The following is a 20,435-nucleotide window of genomic DNA, read 5'->3' as shown; positions in this document are numbered from 1 at the left end:
TCCATGGGTACCTCTCACCCACAAATGGAAAGGTCTGCTCTGCACAGAAGAAAGACACCCACTTTAGCAGACATGTGCCCCTCATATCAAAAGTTTCCATCAGAATGATATCTTCCTCCAGAAAATAAAATGAAAATTTGTTTCAGAAGTAACCTAAGCTTGCTTTTAAGCATTTAGAAAACTGTTTCCAATTTGTACATCCCTAAATATGCTCATTTATTTTTGCAAAAATGCACACTCATTTCTATCAAACTTAACTATCAGATTCCTAAATTAATACCCAAAGGGGATCATATTATTCTGTCTTGGTTTTCTTTCTTTGTTAACTGTTATTTAGGGGGAAAATGACTCCTACCCCAAGTTCCTTTGTTTTTCATTTATAAGTTTTATACATTATACCAAAATATACCATGATAAAAGTATCATACAGTCTGAGTAATAAACACAGAATAAACTGGACTTTCTGTGTTTCTAATCTGGGACAGATGAGTTTAGTTGAGTTAGCAAAGGTGACCCAAGATGGTAGAGCATGACCGATCCTTTTGTGTATGTGGATAATGGACCACAGAGAATTATACACCAGGTGCCCAAAGCTGAGAGGGAAAGCCACATTAGAATTTATACCCCAGACTTGGTCTTGAAGTGGCACTGGTAATCCACAAGATTCAAAGACAAATGAAGGTACTTGATCTATTTAAATTAAAACAACAAATTTTTTCTGAGCACATATAATTACATCATACAACAAAACTTTAAAAAAAATGCATCCTTTAAAGAAGGGAGGAAAACGGAAATACCTATTATTACATTATATTTCTTTCAGGCAGTAATTTTCTTGGAATGTGGCTGAAGTTCAGATCCAAGTCAAAGATGATAGAACCACTGGCTGGCTCATCAGCAAATTATTCTTTTCTTCCCCAGAAAAATCATTTGGTCAAATTCAATATGCATTCATGATTTAAAAATAAAAACTAACCCTCTTCACAAGCCAGGAGCAGAAGGGAACTTAACCTGATGAAGTATATTTAAAAAAAAAATTTCCTGAAAATATCCCCTATAAATAAGATGGAAAAGACTATTACATTGCACTGCAAGACCCAGCACTAAATCAAGCAGAAAAGACATAAAAAACAAAGGATTAGAAAAGGAAGAAACTATTATTATAACAAATAACATGATTGAACAGAAAACCCAAAAGAATCTACATACGTACTATCAAAAATAATAAAAAAGTTTAGCAAGGAGACTGGCTATAAACTAATATAAGCAAATCACCTACATCTTTATACTCTGACAACAAACAAAACCACTTAAAAAGCAAACACAGGGGTGCCTTGTTGGCTCAGTCGGTAGAGCGTGCAACTCTTGATCTCAGGGTTGTGAGTTCAAGCCCCACATTGGGCATGGGGCCCACTTAAAAAAATAATAATAAATAAAAATTATAAAATAAGAAGCAAACACAGGGCGCCTGGGTGGCTCAGTCGTTAAGCGTCTGCCTTCGGCTCAGGTCATGATCCCAGGATCCTGGGATCGAGTCCCACATCGGGCTCCCTGCTCGGCAGGAAGCCTGCTCCTCCCTCCCCCACTCCCCCTGCTTGTGTTCCCTCTCTCGCTGTGTCTCTCTCTGTCAAATAAATAAATAAAATCTTTAAAAAAAAAAAAAAGAAGCAAACACAAAGCAAGGTACCTAGAAATAAATCTAATAAATGATGTACAAAGTTTCTGGAGAAACTTTATAAAATTTTGTGGGACATTAAATTAAATATTTGTCCTACCAGGTATCAAGAGCTTTTATAAAGCTGCTGTAACAAAGACAGTGTGGTATTTGCATGGGGACAGGCTTCTTGACCAATGGAACAGAACAGAGAGCCTAGGGATGGATGCACGGACATGTGGAAACTCAGTGAAGGACAGAGGTGGTGGTGTAGATCCGCAGGGAAAAGGACCATGGAATAAATGGCATTGGGTCTAGTGGTTATCTGCACACAGAACTCACAGTTGGACCACGACCTCACAACACATGCAATAGGCAGTTCTTGATAGTTTAGACTTAAGTAGACACTTAAAACTTTCAGAATAAAAGGTGAGAAAGTATCTTTATGATACTGGGGCAGGCAGGGGCTTCTTTAATCGGGAAAGAAAAAATGTGTTAACTATGTAAGAAATGAGCTGTACATTTAACCAAATTAAGGTAAGAATTTTTTTGCTTATTACTGGAAAGACTGAAAAAGCCACAATGTAAAAGAGAAAAAGATTACAAACAAGGCAGATATTTATAACATATACAAGTGACCAAAGATTATTATCTAGAATATATGAAGAACTATGAACCAATAAGAAAAAGACAACCAAGTTTTTAAAAATGAGTGGAAAATGGGGCGCCTGGGTAGCACAGTGGGTTAAGCCTCTGACTCTTGATTTCAGCTCAGGTCATGATCTCAAGGTCATGGGATGAGCCGGCTCCGTGCTCAGCAGGGAACCTGCTTGAGGATTCTCTCTCCTCTTCCTCCCCCTCTGCCCCTCCACGGATGCTCTCTTTCTCTCAAATAAATAAATCTTTTTTAAAAATGAGCAAAAAACATGAGCAAGTGTTTCACAAAAAGAAACACAAATGATATAAGAACATGTGACAAGATGCTCATTAGTAATTTGGGAAATGCAAATTAGACCACAGTGAGATGCCTCTTAAACCCACTAGATGGGCAAAGTTAAGAGTTTGACGATCCGGGAGGGTAGCAAGGATGGGATTCAGTGAGGCTGATAGGTGCATGACTTAGAACCACTGTTCTGAAAAGCAGTTCAGCACCACAGCGGACTTCTTGTTGTTCAGGCATATTTTCTGGTCCTCCCTGGGTGAAGATTATGCCTTCCACCCCGTTGATGCACAGCTTCACTGTGTGATTTGCTCTAAAGGTTAGAATCTGGCCAACCAGCTGTGAGCAAAGTGGCCAGTACCCCTTTGCCATGAGACACCCAACATTCCAAATGGAAGCTGCTCCTTCCACCTAAACCCTAGTGACATAATGTGGGACGGAGCCACGGCCAGCATGTGATGACAGCAAGAAATGCATCTCTGCATCTCTGTTGTTTTGCTGTAGTCCATTAAGATTGTGGGGGGTGGTAAGGAGGGTCGTTTTTTATTTCTGCATAACTTAGCTCATAAGGTTGAACATTCATGTGCCCTAAGACCCAGAAATTTCACTCTAAGAAGTTTCCCTAGAGACACTTCCACAAGACACACACAAAAGAACATTCATATCAACATTGTCTATAATTGCAAAAAAACCTGGAAACAACTCAAATGTCCTTTGGTTCAGAATGGATCGATAAATTATGGTATATTTGTAAAATGATACAATCATCAGAAAGAATGCATTCTATGGCTAAAATTAACAAGTCAGGAAATGTCAGATGTTGGCGGGGATGCGGAGAAAGGGGAACCCTCCTACACTGTTGGTGGGAATGCAAGCTGGTGCAGCCACTCTGGAAAACAGTATGGAGGTTCCTCAAAAAGTTGAAAATAGAGCTACCATACGATTCAGCAATTGCACTACTGGGTATTTACCCCAAAGATACAAAAGTAGGGACCCGAAAGGGTATGTGCACCCCGATGTTTATAGCAGCAATGTCCACAATAGCCAAACTGTGGAAAGAGCCAAGATGTCCATCAACAGATGAATGGATAAAAAAGATGTGGTATATATATACAATGGAATATTATGCAGCCATCAAAAGGAATGAGATCTTGCCATTTGCAACGACGTGGATAGAACTGGAGGGTATTATGCTGAGCGAAATAAGTCAAACAGAGAAAGACATGTATCATATGACCTCACTGATATGAGGAATTCTTAATCTCAGGAAACAAACTGAGGGTTGCTGGAGTGGGGGGTGGGGTGGGAGGGATGGGGTGACTGGGTGATGGACACTGGGGAGGGTATGTGCTCTGGTAAGCGCTGTGAATTGTGCAAGACTGTTGAATCTCAGATCTGTACCTCTGAAACAAATAATGCAATATATGTTAAGAAAGAAAAAAAAAAAAAGAAGAAGAATGTAGCAGGAAGGGAAGAATGAAGGGGGGGAAATCGGAGGGGTAGACGAACCATGAGAGACGATGGACTCTGAAAAACAAACTGAGGGTTCTAGAGGGGAGGGGGGTGGGAGGATGGGTTAGCCTGGTGATGGGTATTGAGGAGGGCACGTTCTGCATGGAGCACTAGGTGTTATGCACAAACAATGAATCATGGAACACTATATCTAAAACTAATGATGTAATGTATGGGGATTAACATAACAATAAAAAAATTTTAAAAAAAAGAAAGAATGCATTCTAGTTATACACAATAACATGAATGAGTTTTTACAAATAGAATTTTGAGTGATTAAAGCAAGTCACATACAGCATAATACCATTTTCATAAAGCTCAAAAACAAGCAAAATTAAAGAACATAGTTTTGGGGTACATAAATATATGAGCAATGATTCTTTTTTTAAGCAAGGGAATGGATCAAATTGAGTTCCAAGAAAGCGTGCCTGGGGGCAAGGTGGGGAGGTAGGCAGATAAGGGAGGGAAGCAACACACAGATGGTGGTTGACCTTGACTCTGACCCTATGAAGGGTCACATGTTCAATATTGTAGGCTTTGTGGGCCTTACAGTGTCTTGTCTCTACTCAAATCTACTGTTGTAACGCAAAAGCCACCTGAGTGTGGTTGTTTGTTCCAATAAAACTTTATTTATGGACTCTGAAATTTGAATTTTACATACTTTTTCATTGTTCATTCCCACCTGTTCCATTTATCTAGTGTATGTGCCAGATATTATTTTTAATGTTCTTAAGAATTAAAAACACAGGGCGCCTGGGTGGCTCAGTTGGTTAAGCGACTGCCTTCGGCTCAGGTCATGATCCTGGAGTCCCGGGATCCAGTCCCGCATCGGGCTCCCTGCTTGGCAGGGAGTCTGCTTCTCCCTCTGACCCTCCTCCTTCTCATGCTCTCTGTCTCTCATTCTCTCTCTCTCTCAAATAAATAAATAAAATCTTAAAAAAAAAAAAAGAATTAAAAACACATAAGCTAATTTTTTTAAATGGGCAAAACAGATGAAGGGGATTAAGAGACACAAACTTCTAGGGGAGCCTGGGTGGCTCAGTTGCTAAGCGTCTGCCTTCGGCTCAGGTCATGATCCCGGGGTCCAGGGATCGAGCCCCGCATTGGGCTCCCCGCTCCGCAGGAAGCCTGCTTCTCCCTCTCCCACTCCCCCGGCTGTGTTCCCTCTCTTGCTGTGTCTCTCTCTGTCAAATAAATAAATAAATAAATAAAATCTTAAAAAAAAAAAAAAGAGACACAAACTTCTAATTATAAAATAAACAAGTCACAGAGATGAAAAGTACAGCATCGGGAATACGGTCAATAATACTGTAATAACATCATATGGTGACAGATGGGGACAATACTTATCGTGGTGAGCACTGAGTAATGTACAGAATTGTGGAGCCTCTATGTTGTACACCTGAAACTAATATAACATTGTTTGTCGATTATACTTCAATAATAAATAAAAAATTTTAAACAACAACAAAGAACCAAAATGTAAGCCCTGGTTCAGAGAGGAGCAGCACAAAGCAGAAGATACGAAGATGGAGGGGACCACAAAATTTGCAAAGACATTGGAACTCTTTCCAAAACTCTCCCTCAAGGTCTGAGATATTTTTCCCTTGACCTCAAATCTGGGCACTGTCATAATTTCCCCCCTCATATCAGTAGAGCTCATTGTCTTGAATATCTGAACCAATGGAAAATTTGGTTGGGGGTATTTCCTGCATCTTATGGCTTTTTGTCATATGTTATATTAGCACACACACACACAAAATGGAATTGATTTTTAACTATCATTTTAGCTGGGCCATTAGCCTACGTGATGTAATTTTAAGTATAATTCTCTTTGGATTTCAAAAACAAACTAGCTGAAGCCTATTAAGCATTATCTAGAAAATGCCCCTTTCCCACAAGCTCTGTCCCATACATGCGCTAAAAGGGGTACATTTTTTAAAGACCAACCTGTCAGTATTTTGAGAAAACTTGGGGGTAATCCTGAGTCTTATCTAGGACCAGTGTCTTCAATTTAAAAAGATATGATGGTGGGATCATTCATGTTTCTCCTGTGATTCTTCTCAAGACAGTCCCAGTGGAGTTTTGGGTTTCTGCTTTACAGCTCACATTCTCCTTCTTCTTCTTCTGGAAATCGGCAACTACAGGCATCTTCCTCTTGAGCAGTTTGTACTGGTCTCATAAATGCTGAAAAGTAATTTAAAAACAACTTATCTTTTGTTGTTTGTTTTAGCCATTTAACATCCAGTTTCTGTAAATCACAGTCACAGGACATCTCTAAGTCACAACCATGCTCAACTCTAATTTGAACAAGTTTATCAATAAGAGAGATAATAGCAAGTAGGAGCTTTTTCTCAGGATTATTTACAATTTCTTCTTACCAATTACTCTTATTGGTCCTGAAAAACGATTTTCTTTATTTTCTACGATGGCTAAAAACTTGAGCATGAATCGCTATAGCACAAAATTAGTCATATCCCAAATGTAACCATAGTTTCAATTCAGCAGTATGGATTTTAGTCTTGAGAGTTACTCAGATTACACACTAGACAGTTTCTTTTGAATGAAATGCTTATGGCACCAAGATATTAAAAATACTCCCACTACTTCTATCTATCGGCAATTAAAGAATTGATTTGTACATTAATTTCCTGGTTTCCTTTTACACGTTAGGGTGAAGTATTTGTGTTACTGCTGAGCAACTTTTCATCTTTTTTTAAAAGATTTTATTTATTTATTTGAGAGAGTGTGTGTGTGTGTGTGTGTGTGTGTGTGTGTGTGTGCAAGTAGGGGGTGGAGGGCGAGGAGCAGAGGGAGAGGGACAAAAAGACTCTGTGCTGAGTGTGGAGCCCAATGTGGGCTCAATCTCAGGACCCTGAGATCATGACCTGGGCCAAAATCAAGAGTTGGACCCTTAACTGACTGAGCCACCCAGCCCTGAGCAACTTTTCATCTTAAACAGATTTTTTTTTATAGCCCGACAAAGCAAAAGTGCCTGCCTTAATATTACAGCTTTTTGCTGTAAAAAAAAAAAAATAACCAAGGGGAGTGACATCACAAGAGGGCAACATAGTTTGTTCCCAACTTTGGTCTCCTTTATAAGAACAGTTAACAACTATTCAAGAAGAAGACACCACTGACAGAACCCTAGAACATGGGGATGAAGCTGGAGCACCCACCTCTGCATCACAAAGACCAAGACAGACTATTTTAAGAGGGTAAGAGAAGGAGTTACCATTGACCACATTGCCCCTCTGGCAGGCCAGGACAGCACCACACAGACAGGTCTCCCCAAGCCTCTGGCTCCTCCAGTGGGAAAAGAGGACCCAAAGGGAACCTCCAGCTTCTCCCAGCATTGGGTCCTTTTATGGGAGCTCCTAGTCTGATCTCGCACCACAGGAAAGGCAGGGGAACATGCAGCGTCCAACCACTGGGAATCTGACTGTGTTGCAGAAGGGAGAGGAGCTTGCAGCAACCAGCACACAGATCTTGGCAGACTGAGTACATATTTGCAGAGTCCAAGTAGCAATCCCAACCAGTAGCTTTGTTTATCTGCAGAGCCAAGTTGAGCGTTCACCCTGACTAGGGAAGCTGATGGGGTGCAAATCTGCCTGATTCAGACCCTCAAACAAGGAGTTTTGCCCACTATAGAGCCTGGTTTGCCCAGGCAAGGAGCTGAATCACAGCTCCAGTTGCTGTGGAGAATGTCTTCCAGCCCAGTCTAACCAGAAGGGCCGGTGACAACTCCTGGAAGCCCAAATTCAATACCTGGTGAAAATATCTTTCAGGAATGAAGGGGCAATCAAGACATTCTCAGACGAAAAATTGAGAGAATTTGTCACCAGAAGGCCTACCCTAAAAGAATGGCTAAAAGGAAATTGTCTAAATAGAGGAGAAGTGATAAAAGAAGGAATCTTGGAACATCAGGAAGGAATAAAGAAAAAAGGAATGAACAAATATATGGGTAAATACAATAAACTTTCCTTCCCTTGAGTTTTCCAAATTATGTTTGACAGTTGAAGCAAAAATTATAACAGTGTCTAATATGGTTCTCAAAGTATGTAGTGGTAATATTTAAGATAAGTATATTATAAATTGGAGGAGTTTAAAAAGATGCAAAGGGAGGTAATATTTTTATACTTCATTCAAAGTGTTATAATGTTGATACTAGCAGATAGATAAATTATGTATAATAAATAGAGCAGCCACGACAAGAGTTATACAAAGAAATACACTCAAAAAAACCATAGGTAAATCGAAGTGGATTTCTAAAATATGTTCAGGTAATCCCAGGAATGTAGAGAAATGAAAACCAGAGAAAGCAAACAGAAAAGAAAAAATAAAATGGTATCTTAAGCCCTACCATATAAATAATTACATTAAATATATATGGTTTAAATATACCAATTAAAAGACAGAGATTAGTAGAGTGACCATTATATATTGTCTACAAGAAATTCACTTCAAGTATAAAATGGGAGCGCCTGGGTGACTCAGTTGGTTAAGCATCTGACTCTTGGTTTCAGCTCAGGTCACGATCTCAGGGTCGTGAGATCAAGCCCTGTGTCTGACTCTGCACTCAGTGTGGAGTCCTCTTAAGATTCTCTCTCTCATTCTTAATCTCAGGAAACAAACTGAGGGTTGCTAGAGTGGAGGGGGGTGGGAGGGATAGGGTGGCTGGGTGATGGACATTGGGTAGGGTATGTGTTGTGGTGAGCGCTGTGTATTGTGTAAGACTGATGAATCACAGACCTGTACCCCTGAAACAAATAATACATTATATGTTAATAATAAAAAAAATTTTTTTAAATATTCTCTCTCTTCCTCTCCCTCTGCCCCTCCCCCACTCATGTTCATGCACACACTCTCTCTCTCCCTCTCTCAAATAAATAAATAAAATCTTTATAAAAAAACAAATATAAAATGTAGTTGGGTTTAAATAAAAGAATGCAAAAAGGTATACCATGTATATATTAATTTTTTAAAGCAGGGCTATATTAATATCAGATAAAGTAGATTTCAGAGCAAAAAAAATTATCAGCACAGAGAGGGAACTTTCACAATTTTAAAAAAGTCAATTTACCCAGAAGACCAGTATTTACCCAGTATTTAGCAATACTAAATATGTGTACATCAATCAAGCTGCAAAATAGGTGAAGCTGGGGGTGCCTGGGTGGCTCAGTCGTTGAGCATCTGCCTTCGGCTCAGGTCATGATCCCAGGGTCCTGGGATCGAACCCCACATCGGGCTCTGCTCAGCGGGAAGCCTGCTTTTCCCTCTCCCACTCCCCCTGCTTATGTTCCCTCTCTCGCTGTGTCTCTCTCTGTCAAATAAATAAATAAATAAATAAATCTTTAAAAAAAAAATAGTGAAGCTGAACCTGACAAAACTGAAAGGAGAAATACACAAGCTCACAAATATATTTGGAGAATTAAGTGGATAATAAGGGAATACTATGAATAACTTAAACACATACATTTCACAACTTCAAGGAAATGGACTAATTCCTCAAAAAACACAATCACAACTCGCTCTCTATGAAGTAAATAACCTGAATAGTCCTACAATTATTAAGGAAATTGATTCTGTAATTAAAAATCTCCAAAAAGTCAAACAGAGAAAGACATGTATCATATGACCTCACTGATATGAGGAATTCTTAATCTCAGGAAACAAACTGAGGGTTGCTGGAGTGGGGGGTGGGGTGGGAGGGATGGGGTGACTGGGTGATGGACACTGGGGAGGGTATGTGTTCTGGTAAGCGCTGTGAATTGTGCAGGACTGTTGAATCTCAGATCTGTACCTCTGAAACAAATAATGCAATATATGTTAAGAAAGAAAAAAAGAAGAAGAATGTAGCAGGAGGGGAAGAATGAAGGGGGGGAAATCGGAGGGGGAGAAGAACCATGAGAGACGATGGACTCTGAAAAACAAACTGAGGGTTCTAGAGGGGAGGGGGTTGGGGGGATGGGTTAGCCTGGTGATGGGTATTGAGGAGGGCACGTTCTGCATGGAGCACTGGGTGTTATGCACAAACAATGAATCATGGAACACTATATCTAAAACTAATGATGTAATGTATGGGGATTAACATAACAATAAAAAAATTAAAAAAAAAAAAAAAATCTCCAAAAAGAAAATCTTCAGGTCCAGATAGTTTCACTAGAGAATTCTACCAACTATCTAAAGAAGAATTAACATCACTCTACACAATCTCTTCCAGCAAATAAAGAAGGAACACATCCCAACTTATTTGAGGAAGCCAGTATTACTCTGATAGCAAAACCAGACAAAGACAATTCTAGAAAAAAAAAAAACATAGACCACTATCCCTCATGTGAATGTAGCTACAAAAATTCTTAACAAAATATTAACAAATAGAATTAAGCAATATATAAAAAGGATTATATACCATGACCAAGTGAAATTTAGTCTAAGGATGCAAGGCTGGTTCAATATTCAAACACGAATCTGTGTAATCCACCATCTTAGGCTGATGAAGAAAAGTCACATGATCATATCAATTGATGCAGAAAAAGCATTTGACAAAATTAAACACCAGAAAACTAGAAATAGAGGAGGGACTTCCTCAACTTGATAAAAAAGATCTACTAAAAACCTATTGTTTACATCATACTTACTGGTGAAAGACTGAATGTTTTTTCCCTAAGATTAGAAGTGAGGCAAGGATATTCACCCTGACCATACTTTATTTGACATAGTGCTGGAAGTTCTAGCTAACATAAAGTCAAGAAAAAGAAAAAAAAGAAATGCAGATTGGAAAGGAAAAAATGAAACTGTCTCTATTTACAGATGAGTCCATGTAAAATCCCAAGGAGTTTATAACATGCTCCTAGAACTAATAAGTGAGTTCAGCAAGATCACAGAATACAAGATCAATCTATGAAAATCAACTATACTCTTATAGAATAACAACGAACAGCTGGAAAACAAAATTTAATATAAAATACCATTTGCAGTTCTTAAAAAAATTTACATGCTAAGGATTGGTATGCTGAAAACCACAAAATGCTGATGAAAGAAATAAAAGAAAAAGAAATAAAAGAAATGTCTTTACTATGTTAAGACATAAATACTTAACATAGTAAAGACATCAATTCTCACTAGATTAATATACAGGTTTACCACAGTTGCTATCAGAATCCCAGCTGACTTCTTGTAGATACAGATGAGATTGTCCTAAAAATTTATATGGAAATGCAAAGGAAGTAGAATAGCTAAAACAATGTTGAAAAAGAAGAATAAAGTGGGAAAAATCCATCTACCCTCTACCTACTTTCAAGAACTGTTTTATAGCCACAGTAATCAAGACAGTGTGGTCCTGGCAGAGAATAAACACACAGAACAGTGGAACAAAAGGGAAAAACCAGAAATAGCGCCCGCACAAGTATAATTAGCTGATTTTCGAGAAAGCCACAAAAGCGATTCAGTAGAGGAAGGATAATGTTTTCAACAAGTGACACTGGAGCAATTGGACATCGAAGGCAAAAAAAAAAAAAAAAAAAAAAAAAATTCTTGACCTAAACCTCTCACACCTTATACAACACTTAACTAAAAATAAACCACGATTTAAATGTAAAACATTGAGAAAGGAGAAAATAAAAATCTTTGCAATCCAGGACTTGAAGAGTTCTCAGACATGACTCCATAAATGAAAAAAACTGGCAAATTGTACTTTATCAAAATTAAAATTTTTTTCTCTGCAGAAGACTCCATGAAGAGGAGGGAAAGGCAAGCTACAGAGTGGGCAGAAACACAAACCACACACCTGCAGAAGGACTCATCTAGAAGGTATCAAGGACTCTCCAATGTCAACAGTAAAACAGACAAAAATCCAATTAGAAAATAGACCAAAGACACGAAAGAACCTTTCACTGAGGAAAATACACAGTTGTAAAATAAGTACGTGAGGGGCGCCTGGGTGGCTCAGTCGGTTAAGCGTCTGCCTTTGGCTCAGGTCATGATCCCAGGGTCGGGCTCCTTGCTAGATGGGGAGCCTGCTTCTCCCTCATTCTCTCCCCCTGCCCCTGCTTGTGCTCTCTCTCTCTCTCTCTCTCTCAAATAAATAAAACCTTAAAAAAAAAAAAAAGAAGTATGTGAAAAGATGTTTGACCCTTAGGGGAAGGCAAATGACCACAGTGGGCTATCACTGTATTCCTCTTCGCACAGCTGGGTAAGAAACTGTGGCAGTACAAAATGCTGGCAAGAGTGAAGAGAAAAGATAGCTCATATGCCACTGGTGGAACATTAAATGGTACAACTCCTCCAGAAAGTGGTTTGGCAGTTTCTTAAAGCAACAAACCATATGGCCCAGAAATTGCACTCCTGGGCTTTTATGTTAGCAATGTGAAAACTTACGTCTACACATAACCTGTACTCGATTATTCACAAAGGCTTTATATGCAATAGTCAAAAACTGGAAACTATCAAAATGTCCCTCAGTTGGTGAATGGTCAAACAAACTGAGGTTCAACCATGCCACGGAACACTGGTCAGCGGTTAAAACAAAACAAAAAAAAGAGCCCACCGTTGAAGCACATCATGCCTTGGGTGGATCTCAGTGACATTATGCTGAGTGAAAAAAGCTAATCTGAAAAGGTCACATGCTTATAATCCACTTATATATTGCATGCTTCTATTTATATAACATTCTCTAAGTGACAAAAGTGTAGAGATGGGGGACACCTGGGTGGCTCAGTCGGTTAATCATCTGCCTTCTGCTCAGGTCATGATCCCAGGGTCCTGGGATCAAGTCCTGCATCGGGCTCCCTGCTTCTCCCTCTGCCTGCTGCTCCCCCTGCTTGTGCTCCCTCTCTCTCTGTCTCTGACAAATAAATAAATAAAATCTTTGAAAAAAAAAGTGTAGAGATGGAAAACAGACTTGTGCTGCCAGGAGGGAGTGGGGAGGGAGTATATGTGACCACAGAGGACCAGCAGGAGGGGATCCTGGTGGTGAGAGAACACTTCTGTATTGGTTGTGCTGGAGGTTACGCCAATCTACACATGTGACCAAACGACACACAGCTAGACACACACAACGTGCCAAAGTCAACTGTCTGGTTTTCATATTGTGCTCTAGTTACAAAAGATGTAACCCCATGAATGACACGAGACTTTTCTGTACTGTCTTTACAACTTCCGGCAAACCTATAATTATTTCAAAATAGAAAGTTTTTTTAAATGGCCTAAAAATTTTAAAAATGGATTACAGTTTCATTGCAACTCACTAATTACTCATCACTACTCTTGGCAAAGCATTTGTATTGTAGGTGGGGGTGAAGGCAGGAAGGATAATTCTTTAAATCAGAGATTTTGGTGAGAGCTTGGGGGGGTGGGTAACTGTTTTCCTGTGCATTGTAGAATTTCAGCAGCATCTCTGACTCCTTTCACTAGATGCTCTCCACACCCCCAAGGTTGTGATCATCAAAACTGTCTCCAGACATTACCAAATGTCCCCTCGGGGGCAAAATTGCCCTTGCTTGATAACCTCTGTGCTATGCTAACCCAAAAAATAATCTTTTCCTTTCTACTGTAAAAAGCCTTGCCTCAGAAGAGCTCATATCGAATATGTTTATATTGGTCTTACGTTGTTTGAATAAATACAGGAGTTTCTTTCTGCCATGGTTAAGAACAGAGAAACGGAACACGAGAAAGAACACCAGGAACAGCACGGCAGCCGAAGTCAGTGCAAGAAAGAAGATGGTGATCTGGGGGGTGTGACCTTTAAAAAAAAGCAAAAGGAGAAATACATGCAGATATACAGTTTTGCAAATATACATATATTTATAGTTACATTGGTAAACCCCTAATCACAAGGACAAGTGGTGCCTTGAACATCTCTAACCAGCTAACCTAATAAACTTGCTTGCACATAAGAAAACTTTTTTTAAAAACCTAAATAATTTTTCCAGAGGCCCACAAAAATTAAATGGCTTGGCCTCTCTAGAATATAGAAAATATGGGACTCCATCATCCCCTTAATTTGACATTATCAAAGGTGTAGTATTTGTCTGGGTAGTTTCACCTTGTTCTGCTTACTAATGTGTGTCTCAGATTGCATGACAAACACTTGAAAAAAGTTGACGGGTTTCTTGATGCCAGGATAAAACAAGGAAGGATTGCAGGAGGTGCCCATCGTAGGCAGAGACATGAGGCATCACAGCATTGGGGTGATTTAGATTCCAATCAGAATAGCCATACTACATCCACTCTGATTCAACAGCAATGAACCAGCTACCTGGATCTCTTGCAGGGGCAGGTGTGGGGGCAGAGGCTGTACCTGGAGAGAAGTCAGCCGAAGCTGGTCCACATACCGCGTCACTTTCCTTTGTCCCATTCACAAGTACAGACTTGCCACCCAAAGAACAGCTTAGACCATCCAATGAAAAGAGTTCAAATAATTAATTTAGGTACAGGTCATTCTAATTAAAAATATTGACATTTTCCATCCAATAAAGCAGCCTAGTGACAAAGATGTGTGGGTCTGGGTTCATAGAGATGCTACGGCAAACATACACTTGGCTGACTGGCTTCCTCTAACTTTCACAGTTCTCCATAATTCACCCTACTCTCCTCACCTAACTGGATTCTTCTTTCTTCCCAGGCTGGGGAGCCCTGTCCCACAACTGTCCCCAGACTGTTTTGCCTGGTTAGTCTCTCACCTTCAATTTCTTAAGCATATTTGACCATCTCTGGCATATATGAAGGACAGACAACCTAGCATAAGGGTTAGGAGTTCCTAACCTTATGATGTGTTGGCATCAGACAGACAAGGGTTTGAGCCCAGGGTCTGTCTCTGTGCAGAATGACCATGGACAAGTTAAGAAAATCTCTCTAAGCTTGTTTTCTCATCTGTAAAATGAGGAATACATGCACCGAGGACTGTCGTGAAGAGCAAATGAATGACGCCAGGGACACACTTGTAGGGCTGGATGTTATGAACCCAGACCCACACATCCCAATAAATGGTAGCTATCATCACCACCATCATCATCCCCATCAACATACCATCATCACCATCACCATTGTCCTGTCTTTTCCCTTATCCCTTTACCTAATGCAAACCGACTCTTCCTCCAACAGCAGTTCAATCCCACTTTCCATGCAGACTCATTGACTTCTCTGAACTACTTGTGTTGAAACACCTTAAAAAAAAAATTTCCCCAATCTGTACGAACCAATATTTTTTTTTTTTAAGATTTTATTTATTTATTTGAGAGAGAGAGAATGAGAGAGAACACATGAGAGGGGATAGGGTCAGAGGGCAAAGCAGACTCCCTGCCGAGCAGGGAGCCTGATGCGGGACTCGATCCAGGGACTCCAGGATCATGACCTGAGCCGAAGGCAGTCGCTTAACCAATTGAGCCACCCAGGCGCCCATGTATGAACCAATATTTTTGTAACACCTAAGAATGTAAATGGAAAATAATAATCAAAATGATTTTCTAGTAAGAAAATCAAATGAAAAAAAGAACAAAGGCATACAAAATACAAGACCTCAATTTTTATTAGAGTTGATGGACACATATGACTCCGCCAATTGCCTTACACGTTTCTAAACGCTCACTCTTAGAATGTGTAGTGTTCCTGCCACAGACACCACAGACTGTCCGTGGACCAGCACCTGTCCACAGACCACACTCTGAGTAGCTCTGGTCCTGATCACACAGGTCAACAGGCATATTCCCATGTGTGCTGTTGGCTGTTTTACTTCTGTGATGGTCTTGTTTGCCCAAGTAGGTGTTGTGTTTTTGAGGGTAGGAAACATAATTTACCCTTCTTGTATCATCCTCAATGCTAGCCTTGCACCCTTGAAGATGGGCTGAGTGATCAGTGAGGAAAGGTAAGAGGCAGCAAAGAGATTGGAAGGAAACAGAACAGAACAGCTGGGGTAGAGAGTAACAAAGTTCTAGTAAATCTGAGCTAAAGGCTCTGGGCATTATTTCTGGAGAAAATGCCCACTTTGTATCAAATCACTCCTACCTCATACTGTTCACACACTGCCTGTTCATATGCTCTTCTATGCTTATATTTGATAGGCCCAAGTGGGGCTTAACTCATGACCCTGAGATCAAGAGTTACATGCTCCACCGACTGAGCCAGCCAGGTGCCCCAGAGAGATTTTTTAAAACTTCAGTGATAACATTCTTTGTCTTTAAAAATGTTAACCCAGGGACGCCAGGGTGGCTCAGTCGGTTAAGCGTCTGCCTTCAGCTCAGGTCAGGATCCCAGTGTCCTGGGATCGAGTCCCTAGTCGGTCTCCTTGCTTGATGGGGAGACTGCTTCTTCCTCTGCCTGCCATTCCCCCTGCTTGTGCTCTCTCTCTAACAAATAAATAAATAAAATATAAAAAAAAAAAAAAACCAAACCTTTATAAAAAATAAATAAATAAATAAACCAAAAATGTTAATCCAGATTCTCTATTTTGAAAGCAAAAGGAAATTATACGTACTTTGTCCAGGGTTGACAGGAGCCATGTTTCTGATCATTAAATGTCCCAAAGTGACAGTCTTTACAACCTGCATAAAAATTAAAGCAACAATAAAAAAGGGAGTTTTTTATGATTTCATAACTTTTCCTGTGATGAACATAATTACGTAATAATAAAGTCATTAGGGCGCCTGGGTGGCTCAGTTGGTTAAGCGACTGCCTTCGGCTCAGGTCATGATCCTGGAGTCCCGGAATCGAGTCCCACATCGGGCTCCCTGCTCGGCAGGGAGTCTGTTTCTCCCTCTGACCCTCCTCCCTCTCATGCTCTCTGTCTCTCATTCTCTCTCTCGCAAATAAATAAAATCTTAAAAAAAATAAAAAATAAATAAAAAAATAATAAAGTCATTAACTTAATACAATCTACACAGGCTGTTCAACAATGCTTCTTGAAATGAAACCCCAAGATGACTAAAGTTTTTATTCTAATTGTACATAGAGTATTGTATATATATGTATAGAATGTATGCAAATGCATAATCCTGGTGAATAACAAATGTTGTGATTTCAAATTATTTCCATTGATTGAAAAATAATTTTGTAAATATCATATACTTGACTCAGTGGTTCATTGCATGTTACTTTAAGGTTCTACTAATCTATGTTTTACTTTATATTCAAAGGACCAAGACCTAAATTAATGACATATGTCTAGATAAACAGACTTGCACTAGATTGAAGAAGAGCAAACCTACCCTCTTTGGTTAATTCTTGACCTTGTTTACAATCCGGTTCACACATGGTGCATCCTGCCCCCAAGCAGTGGAATCCTGAGATGCACTCACACTCTGCATTGCTGATGGGGGAACACACCTTCTTGGTCCTGAAAACACCTACAAAATTTCCCAAGTTACATTACACTTGATCTCTGAATCCAGAAAGCAAATTTATGTTCTGCAATAAAAATCATCCTAAACAAACCCACAAAAACTATGCTCACTCTTACAATGTTCCTAATGACCTTAAAGTATAAAGTTCATTGTTTAAATCTCTATAGAAGACATTTTTACATTTTCCTAATTAAACACTTCTCTCTGGTCAAATGAGTGTTTCTTCTAATATTTAAAACCTCAATCTACAAATTATTGCTTTTACAGCAAATTATTTTACTGGACCTGCCTTTTGACAGAGGAACCAGCATAGTTAACACTTAACACTTTCCACCGAGATCAACATACTAGGGAATAAAAACCTGTTGTCCCAACACATGTCCGGATGAACACATCTTTTAAATCATACCTTCACACTGCCTGCATATGTCACAGGCCTTTTGTCCACTGGTGCTGGAGAAACTGTTTGGAGGACAAGGAAGGCAGATCTGACCCTTGTTTTTCCCACAGAAAGTACCTAAGAAGATAGATAATAGGTGTACTGTTGGACAATGCATAGTAATCGCCCAAAGCATTATGAAGTTCACAAGAAAACTAGAGTAAGAAACATGATTAGTTTCTAGATGTCACAGTGACTTTATTTTGATTGACTTTTATAATTATACATTTGCAAGATTGCCTTTAGCATAGCAGCAGAATTACAAATAAGAAAGTATAGATATTGCATCACACAAACCAACAGAAAGAAAACAGTTTCCTTTATCTATTGAACAAAAAAAAACATGATTTCTCTTGATTGATCCAGGAGATCAATATGACTGGATTCAGGAGATCAGCATCCTTCATCAGTATACTAACAATACATGTGTCTGCTTTTTCCCCACTCTGTGAAGCCCCCTGCCACTTCTTATTCCTTGCTGTGCCCCCCAGTCTGAGCACAGGTCCTCACAGATAAGGCTGACATTTACTGAGGTCTTGCCGTGTGCCGTGCACTGTTCAGAATCTATCATAGGATCCTCCCAGCAGAGCAATGAGATAGGTTCTTTCATTATCGCCAGATGCCAAAGCTGGGGCACAAGGGATTAAGTGACATGGCCACATTCACAGCTAAGATGTAGCACCCAAGAAATATTTGTAAATGAATGAATTTTAAAAAAGTCACTGAAACAGAACTCATTAACCCTGACTACTAGACTAACTGAACCATGAGTTCAACAGAACAGATCAAACACACATGTTACTTTGGTTCTTACCAGCTGGGCATTTACTACAGGAATCCTGCATTGATCTTGTCCTCTCAAAATTCATGACCAACAACACGGTAGCCACTATGTTGTAATAGCCACTGCCCATGGTGAAATCTCACATAGATAAGATATGAGCAAAGCAGATTCCAAAGGGTTTTAATCAAAGTAGCTGGTTTCACAAATACCACTCTGCAAAAGGTAAAAATTTCCAAGAATGAGGTGGTTTCTCCTTTTAGGATTATCTACATTTCAACCATTACCTATGCAATCCACAAGACCATAACTCGGGGCTTCTCAGAAACAATTAATGATGGAATATTATGGAAAAGGTGCAAATGCATAGACACTTCTATGATAAGACAAACATGAATACACACATAGCTTTGTGCAGGTTTGCCAAAGTCTAACCGTGCACTCTTCAACATGTTCTGCCAAAATGCAGAAATAACAATAACAAGAATTTTGGGGGACTTTCATAGACACTTAGCATTAGCATCGAGATTTCAACAATGCCAGCTCTTTGCTGGCTCTGAGATAGAGTTCTTAAAATGACAATCTTGTCAGTCTTACCTAACAGCTCAGCTCAGTGGGGAGATATCTCATTACTCTTTCCCCTTTGTCAGAACAATATGTGAACAGTTCAACACCCAATTGCTAAAATGTTGAAGCACTGCTCTGCTCAACTCATGATCACATTTTCTTAATAGATATATATTTGCCCATTTTGAGGTTTGAAGCTCCTATAGTAACAAAACTAAGAAGTAAGAAATCTCTTTAGGGTCAGGTGCTTGATCTTTATTTAATAGGCTATGGAATAAAAGTTATTAGACAAACAATGAATCATGGACCACTATATCTAAAGCTAATGATGTAATGTATGGGGATTAACATAACAATAAAAAAAATTTAAAAAAAAGCTACACTGTAAAAAATAAATAAATAAATAAAATAAAAAAATAAATAAAAGTTATTAGAAATTAGAAGGGCAAAAAGCCTAGACATGGAGGAAAGGAATAAAGCTTCTAACCTTACCCCAACTCTGTTGCCCCGACTGTTCCAGACAGACAAACCTTGAGATTCTCAGGGCTGGTGAAGAACTTTCCACTCCTTGATCTTCAGAGCAGTGAGGTTCTGCCTCTCCCTCGCTGCAAGTCAAACACAGGGGCTTGGTGACTCAGCCGGGGGCGGGGCCTCATGGGAAATTCCCGCCACGACTCTGTGAGGTCGCCCATTTGATGTTTGTTGACCCCAAAATCCCCTAGAGCCCCCGTCCTCCCTTGATAATGACACTTCAAATCATTTCTTGGAAGCAGCTATGTACTGTTAGGACATCTCTCAGATGACTTTGGGAAAGGGTGTTGTCACTTAAAGTAGCCCTCCTTGTCAAAACCTTTAATGCGTCCTACACATATATGAGATTTGAGGGATGAAATCCACTTCTAAAGAAATATCAGCACTTTTGCCATACCCTACCCCCTACTGGTATAATAATAGTGATGCTCTAGCCATAATTCACTGAGGGCGCTGATGTACCAGGCATCACTCTAATAAGCGCTTTAATGAATACTATCCTCAAAAGAACCCCAGGAGTTGACATTATCATTATTATTAGAGTGGCATTATGCAAATGAGAACATTGAGCCTATGAGCCTAGCCAGATAATCAGCAGGATGGTGAGCCAGGATTGGAACCCAGGGCAACCTGATTCCTTTCTACTGAGCTCCTTGCTATGTGGAATAGATGGG

The 20,435-nt window shown here is 39.6% G+C and overlaps 1 protein-coding gene across 1 annotated transcript; it reads right to left on the bottom strand.

Annotated features, from left to right (window-relative positions):
- Positions 1-6,078: 6,078 nt before the first annotated feature.
- Positions 6,079-19,793, bottom strand: TNFRSF9 (TNF receptor superfamily member 9). The gene is made up of 8 exons (XM_032418617.1): positions 19,723-19,793; positions 18,697-18,879; positions 17,853-17,960; positions 17,309-17,446; positions 16,579-16,645; positions 14,365-14,495; positions 13,714-13,848; positions 6,079-6,293 (listed from the first exon to the last, which is right to left on the bottom strand). The coding sequence occupies exons 2-8, from the start codon at positions 18,794-18,796 to the stop codon at positions 6,205-6,207; spliced, it is 768 nt and encodes a 255-aa protein (XP_032274508.1). The 5' UTR covers positions 18,797-18,879; positions 19,723-19,793; the 3' UTR covers positions 6,079-6,204.
- Positions 19,794-20,435: the final 642 nt, after the last annotated feature.

The sequence above is a fragment of the Phoca vitulina genome, unplaced genomic scaffold (assembly GCF_004348235.1).
Source record: "Phoca vitulina isolate PV1807 unplaced genomic scaffold, GSC_HSeal_1.0 scaffold2, whole genome shotgun sequence".
NCBI classification, from domain to species: domain Eukaryota; kingdom Metazoa; phylum Chordata; class Mammalia; order Carnivora; family Phocidae; genus Phoca; species Phoca vitulina.
The sequence above is the reverse complement of the archived record's forward strand: the minus strand, read 5'-3'. Positions and strand labels throughout refer to the sequence as shown.